The 7357-nt window shown below is 48.2% G+C and overlaps 2 protein-coding genes across 3 annotated transcripts; one reads left to right on the forward strand and one right to left on the reverse strand.

Moving 5' to 3' along the window:
- Positions 1–907: 907 nt before the first annotated feature.
- On the reverse strand, positions 908–3018 carry TMEM251 (transmembrane protein 251). 2 transcript variants are annotated; one of them, XM_023205520.3, is made up of 2 exons: positions 2944–3018; positions 908–1738 (listed from the first exon to the last, which is right to left on the reverse strand). In XM_023205520.3, exon 2 carries the CDS (start codon positions 1720–1722, stop codon positions 1327–1329), a length of 396 nt encoding a protein of 131 aa, XP_023061288.2. In that variant the 5' UTR covers positions 1723–1738; positions 2944–3018; the 3' UTR covers positions 908–1326. The 2 variants fall into 2 exon arrangements, with proteins under 2 accessions (XP_023061288.2, XP_023061289.1); XM_023205521.2 differs by having other exon boundaries at positions 2491–2983.
- Positions 3019–3047: 29 nt separating this feature from the next.
- On the forward strand, positions 3048–5770 carry MOAP1 (modulator of apoptosis 1). Its single transcript, XM_023205519.3, has 2 exons — positions 3048–3420; positions 3618–5770. The coding sequence occupies exon 2, from the start codon at positions 3738–3740 to the stop codon at positions 4791–4793; it is 1056 nt and encodes a 351-aa protein (XP_023061287.1). The 5' UTR covers positions 3048–3420; positions 3618–3737; the 3' UTR covers positions 4794–5770.
- Positions 5771–7357: the final 1587 nt, after the last annotated feature.

Raw genomic sequence — 7357 nt, forward strand, 5'->3', positions numbered from 1 at the left:
TAAATAAATAAATAAATAAATAAATAAATAAATAAATAAATAAATAAATAAAACACAGCTGGGCATGGTGGCTCATGCCTGTAATCCCAGGCATTTGGGAGGCTGACACAAGTGGATTACCTTAGGTGAAGAGTTTGAGAACAGCCTGGCCAATATGCTGTAACCCTCTCTACTAAAATAAAAATTAGCCAGGTGTAGGGGCGGTCACCTGTAATCCCAGCTACTCAGGAGGCTGAGGCAAGAGAATCTCTTAAACCTGGGAGGTAGAGGTTGCAGTAAGCCAAAGGTTTCAGTGAGCCAAGAATGCACCACTGCACTCCATCCTGGGTGACAGAGCAAGGCTCCGTCTCAAAAAATAATAATAATAATTTTAATTAATTAATAACCCGCTTATTTTCATTGAACACATTGTTTCAATCTTCTATTTGTAAGTTATTTCTAGCCTTTCAACATTTACCATTTAGTCTCTTCCCAAATAGTTTTCTAAACCAGTAGCATTGGGGCACATGTTCTCAGGGCCTCCTGAGACTGTGTCACAAGCCATGGAAAAAAAATTTTTTTTAATTAAAAATAGCTGGGCATGGGAGCTCACGCCAGTAATCCTAGCACTTAGGGAGTGCTAGAGGGAAGGAAAGCTTGAGCCCAGGAGTTCGAGACCTGCCTGGGCAACATGGCAAGACCTCATTCTCCACAAAAAAGAAAAATATAAAAAATAAAACCATTAAAAGCACTAATAATTTAGCTAGCCATTACCAAGAGGAAGAACAAATTCTGCTTATCAAGACAGCCATTACCTTAATACTTTTTTTAGCAATGCCTCATAAGCTGACAGCAAGTATAAACAGCTGGCTTAGCTGCAACAGAATGAATCGGTGTTTCAAGTGTGAAGAATTTAAAGCAAGCCAAGTAACTGTATAAAATTTAAATTTTATGATCATGTCTGGACCTTTTTACACTTAACACAATGGAAATGTTCATATTCATTTTTTTTCCCCAAAGGAAAAATTTCTGAATCATCACTATGTTGCACAGTAGAATAGAAATATGAATTCAGGTACTTAGTCAAGTTTCTAAAGAATGCAAATAACAGACACGATTTAACTTCCAAAATCTGAAGTCATCAACATGATTTTGTAGTACTCTATCTCAGGTTTTACCTAAAAATTCATTATTATTCAGATAAAGATAGCCCCCTGATCACATGTTTTTAAAAAGCCTCTGCCCCACCACAACTTCCTGAGATCTGTGAAGAAACTGCAGTCTTGTGATCAGACTCCATATAGGACTGGCAGTTTTGTAATCGTAGGGAAAAAACGGTGACTGATTTTATGTGTCAATCAGTTGTAGTCTGCTGATCTGATTAGAAGCCTTGACAAATGCCTGGTGGCGATTGCAAATAACTGCCAAGCATATAGGGATGATACAGTAGCCCACTGTTTTGGGATCAGCTCTTGTACAAGAGTATAGGAACAAAAACATCTGTAAGTAAGGTACCAGAAAAATAATTGTCCACAACCAAAAAGGCAAGGAGAGTAATCGAGCTTTCAAGGAGTGTGTCCATGTGGTTCCTTCAAGGGGCTCCTCAGGGTGCTGTTGAATATGTTCCAAGGCCAGCCTATTATAAGTCTCATTGATTTCAAAAACATAGTAAAATGCTGCCGCACTTGCTAACAGATACAATCCCACTCCAATCCATCCCATCCGCTGACGGAAATTCATCATTCTCCATGCTCTGTGCCTTCAAATTAAAGAAGAAAATACAATTAGGGTCTTGTAGTACTGTGACGGCAACTACTCCAAATGTACTTGCTTTATCTCCAAGAATTCTAGGTCGGGCGCGGTGGCTCACGCCTGTAATCCCAGCACTTTGGGAGGCCGAGGCGGGCGAATCACGATGTCAGGAGATCGAAACCATCCTGGCTAACATGGTGAAACCCGTCTCTACTAAAAATACAAAAAATTAGCCGGGTGTAGTGGCGGGCGCCTGTAGTCCCAGCTACTCGGGAGGCTGAGGCAGGAGAATGGCGTGAACGCGGGAGGCAGAGCTTGCAGTGAGCCGAGATCGCGCCACTGCACTCCACCAGCCTGGACGACAGAGCGAGACTCCGTCTCAAAAAAATAAAATTAAATTCTAAAGCATCCCACTAACACGCTTAAGATTTAAAATAATTAAACACCTATTAAGAAATGTAAAACTTACAGATTTTGTGTAATAGTTACAATAAAAAAACCAAAAAACAAAATAACCATTGATTTCAGTATATATTGAGTTCTGTTTTTTAACCGGAATCTCTCAGAATAAATCACTGCATCCTACTTAAACAGGTCCATAATACCCGCCCTCCAGAAACTGGAATTAAACTAGTTTCCCACAGCACATTTCATTTTGACAGGTGAAACACTTTCGGCTTTACAGTACTGCTTCAGATGTGAACGCGGGGTGCTACAAGTCAAGCCCCCAAGTTAAGACAGTAACTCCTAAGCACTTACAATGGTCCCGAAAATCTTCCTGTTCCCACGGCAAGCGTTAAAGAGTCATTCAGCTCTGAATAATCGGGTGGCTTTGGCATTTCAGAGAAAGCCACCATAAAATAAATCCCCTGGGTCACCCGGCTAGGAGAAAGGTGAGCGCCGCCAGCCTGGAGCACCAGCTACTAGTGATTAAGAACGGCGTGACTGCGGCGGGTCACGCGCGGCCCGGCCCCCGTCGCCGCCGCCGGAGACCCGCTATGGGGACCTGACTCGGCCGGGAGGCGTCCCCGCCACACTGGCCTCCAGGCGGCCGGCCCCGCCCCCTGCCGCGCTGCAGTGCCGGCACGCCGCGACCAGGGTTGCGCTGACTGCGCCAGGCCCGGGCCTCGCCGCCCTGCAGCGTCGCGAGCCCAGCGCCAGTCAGCGGCCGCCGGCAGAGCCTGCCTGCAAAGCTAAGGTCCCGGATCTCACCTTCCTGTCCCGGGTGGCCAGCCCGCCCGCCGTCCCGGATGCCGCCGCAGTCGGGGCTTCCGGCTCGGGCCGGAAGCGCGCGCCCCGCCCCCCCCAGAGACCCGCCCCCTCATGACGTCAGATCGCCCCCGCCCGCCGCGCAGCTTCCCCCGGCGAGACCCAAACAGCTAGAATCCGGGCAGGAGCTGGGGGTCTAGCTGCGCGGGTGGTGGCGCATCCTCTCAGGTGGGCGGCTGTCTGGGTCTGGCGACTCAGCGCTCCTCAGCCTTTCCTCCCGGTGCCCGCTCGCGACTGTCATCGCCCCATCACTTCTTGCTGCGGAGAGCGTCACAAGCACCTGGAGGACCGGCATCGGTCGCTTTGGCCCCTGAGTGTCCGTCCGAGCCTAGGGGAGCCCGCCCTCCGGCGCTTCGTCGGGGCCCGGCCAGGCACCTCCGCCGCCGGCGCACGGACGCGGGCACGGAGCACTAGATTACGGTGAGTGGAATCTGGCCCGGAGAGGCCCTGCAGGCCCGACATCCGCCAGGCACGAGGGCTGGGAGGGGTGAGGGGCGCGCGCCGCAGTGCGGTGGCACTGGAGTCGCCGCGGGGGGGCAGGGCGCGCGGGGCTTGGGGCCTGCACGCGTGCCTTGGACGTTGGCACCTTTAGCTAACCTGTCTGCTCTGTTTTGCAGGCTGCTGGACCTCAGCACGTTGACGAGATTTCCCTGGGGTACCGCGGAGGATTACTTTGAATTGCAGTGGCCCCCTGTGGTCTGGAATATTTAGAACTTAAGTCTATTATTTCGGGCACCATGACTTTGAGGCTTTTGGAAGATTGGTGCAGGGGAATGGACATGAACCCTCGGAAAGCGCTGTTGATTGCCGGCATCTCCCAGAGCTGCAGTGTGGCAGAAATCGAGGAGGCTCTGCAGGCTGGTTTAGCTCCCTTGGGGGAGTACAGACTGCTTGGAAGGATGTTCAGGAGGGATGAGAACAGGAAAGTAGCCTTAGTAGGGCTTACTGCGGAGACTAGTCACGCAGTGGTCCCTAAGGAGATACCGGGAAAAGGGGGTATCTGGAGAGTGATCTTTAAGCCCCCTGACTCTGATAATACATTTTTAAGCAGATTAAATGAATTTTTAGCGGGAGAGGGCATGACAGTGGGTGAGTTGACCAGAGCTCTTGCACATGAAAATGGCTCCTTAGACCTAGAGCAGGGCGTGATCCCAGAAATGTGGGCCCCTATGTTGGCACAGGCATTAGAGGCTCTTCAGCCTGCCCTGCAATGCTTGAAGTATAAAAAGCTGAGAGTGTTCTCGGGCAGGGAGCCTCCAGAACCAGGAGAAGAAGAATTTGGACGCTGGATGTTTCATACTACTCAGATGATAAAGGCGTGGCAGGTGCCAGATGTAGAGAAGAGAAGGCGATTGCTAGAGAGCCTTCGAGGCCCAGCACTTGATGTTATTCGTGTCCTCAAGATAAACAATCCTTTAATTACTGTCGATGAATGCCTGCAGGCTCTTGAGGAGGTATTTGGAGTTACAGATAATCCTAGAGAGTTGCAGGTCAAATATCTAACCACTTACCAGAAGGATGAGGAAAAGTTGTCGGCTTATGTACTAAGGCTGGAGCCTTTGTTACAGAAGCTGGTACAGAGAGGAGCAATTGAGAGAGATGCTGTGAATCAGGCCCGCCTAGACCAAGTCATTGCTGGGGCAGTCCACAAAACAATTCGCAGAGAGCTTAATCTGCCAGAGGATGGCCCAGCCCCTGGTTTCTTGCAGTTACTGGTACTAATAAAGGATTACGAGGCAGCTGAGGAGGAGGAGGCCCTTCTCCAGGAAGTATTGGAAGGGCATTTCACCTGAGTCTCAGGGAACCACGAAGGGATATGGCAAAGAGTAGAGCATGAAGGTAGAACAGTCTATATACTCTTGTGACACATACAATCCCTACCTTGTGCTGCCAAGTAACTCATGTGCAATTCTCAGTATAAACCCTTTGTCGTTTCTATGCCTATTTAAAGTCTCCTAAAGGTGTAATTGACTAGGAAGGATGTAGTTCTACACTGCTGTTTACTTATTTAAATTCATCCTTGTGAATATGTTTGTTGTTGTTGTAGGGACAGAGTCTCGTTCTCACCCAGGCTAGAGTGCAGTGGCGCGATCTTGGCTCACTGCACCCTCCACCTCCCGAGTTTAAGCTGTTCTCCTGCCTCAGTCTCCCGAGTAGCTGGGACTACTCATGCCACCACGCCCAGCTAAGTTTTGCATTTTCAGTAGAGACGGGGTTTCACCATGTTGGCCAGGCTAATTTCGAACTCCTGACCTCAAGTGATCCACCTGCTTCAGCCTCCGAAAGTGCTGGGATTATAGGTGTGAGCCACTGCACCCGGCCTCATCCCTGTGAATTTCTTATTGTACAAAAGTTCTTTCACTACCTGTGTGCAGTGCTCTGAGAGGACAGACAAGGCTCTGGTGTATATGCTGACCAGATCTCATTGAAATGTCAGCTCGTTTGGTACGAGGCGCAAGTGTAGCATGTCACATGTGATCATGTTGGATCATTGACAGTTTTTAGGTATGTATTGACCTACATTTATGATGAAGATCCTGAGTGGAGGTTAAGATACTAAGTTATTTTCTGTATGAATCAAAATTATATTGATTCTGTGCAATCAAAACAAAAGGCAGAATAGAATGCTGAGATTGGTTAAGTTTGCAATGACCATCTTTACAGATTTCTGCTATGTGTCATCAAAACATCTAGTTCTGAGTAACATTTTCACAATTGTTATAAAATTATAGGTGTGAACTTCTAAAATAAAGGAATGGTAATAAAATGATGTTGTTTGTTTTGTTTATATCGAGGTTCCAAGAGAGATTTCATTTGAATAAAGAGTTCCCAAAGCATGAATCTGCAAACCACTGGACCTACACAGACTTAGTTCCTTGGACTCTTTCCTGTTGGTGCTCAGGGTAGGAAACTGTTCTTTAAGTGAAGGGAGCTTCTACTGAAGCAGTAAAACAATGGGGTGAAACAAGACTGCACAAATTAGTGCAAGTAGTACAGATGTATCAGTGTGTCACATTTGGAGGGAGAAGGAAAGAAATGAACATTGCATGCTGCTGCTTGGAAGATTGGACTAAAAGTTTCTCTGTTTGCTTTCTTATTTAGTCCTCTTGAAAAAAGGTTGAGCAGTATAATCTTAGCACTTTGAGAGGCTGAGGCAGGAAGATTGATTGCTTGAACCCAGGAGTTCGAGACCAGCCTGGGTAACGTACAAAAAAATTTTTAAAACTAGCCGGGCATGGTGGTGTGCACCTGCAGTCCCTGCTACTCAGGAGGCTGAAGCTGGAGGACTGCTTGAGGCTAGGAGGTCAAGGCTGTAGCATGCCATGATCATACCACTGCACTCCAACCTGGGTGACAGAGCAAGACCTTGTCTTAAAAAAAAAAAAAAAAATCCTGCAATATAGGATAACTCAGTTTCATACTTGTGGAAATGGGCACAAAAGGTTAGAAATTGGTCAAGGGCCGGGCATGGTGGCTCACACCTATAATCCCAGCACTTTGGGAGGCCGAGGCGGGCGGATCGCGAGGTCAGGAGATCAAGACCATCCTGGCTAACACGGTGAAACCCTGTCTCTACTAAAAATACAAAAAATTAGCCAGGCGTGGTAGTGGGCGCCTGTAGTCTCAGCTACTTGGAAGGCTGAGGCAGGAGAATCGCTTGGACCTGGGAGGCAGAGGTTGCAGTGAGCCAAGATCGTGCCACTGCACTCCAGCCTGGGCAAAGCGAGACTCCGTCTCAAAAAAAAAAAAAAAAAAAAAAAGAAATTTGGTCAAGGTGAAACATCCCTGGGCCAGAATTCTATCCTCTGTAGTAAGTGTAGTGAGTGATTAGGTCAGAATTCTCTTCTCTGTCTTTCTGCAGGGCCCATATTCTTTCTACTGCCAAGAAAGAGAAGCAATCATCAGGGTATCTATACCCAATAGCCTCACAAGGGAAGCAGGGCAGGCATTGGCTCCATTTCATAAATGTCCGTCGTATGTGCATTGGAGGCGAGTACAGTTGACCCTTGAATAACTTGGGGCTTCAGGGAGCCCCACTGCACAATCTGCACATAACTTTTTTTTTTTTTTTTTTTTTTTTTTGAGGCGGAGTCTCGCTCTGTCGCCCGGACTGGAGTGCAGTGGCCGGATCTCAGCTCACTGCAAGCTCTGCCTCCCGGGTTTATGCCATTCTCCTGCCTCAGCCTCCGGAGTAGCTGGGACTACAGGCGCCCGCCACCTCGCCCGGCTAGTTTTTGTATTTTTAGTAGAGACGGGGTTTCACCATGTTAGCCAGGATGGTCTCGATCTCCTGACCTCGTGATCCGCCCGTCTCAGCCTCCCAAAGTGCTGGGATTACAGGCTTGAGCCACCGCGC

Source organism: Piliocolobus tephrosceles, chromosome 6, assembly GCF_002776525.5.
Source record: "Piliocolobus tephrosceles isolate RC106 chromosome 6, ASM277652v3, whole genome shotgun sequence".
Lineage (NCBI taxonomy): Eukaryota > Metazoa > Chordata > Mammalia > Primates > Cercopithecidae > Piliocolobus > Piliocolobus tephrosceles.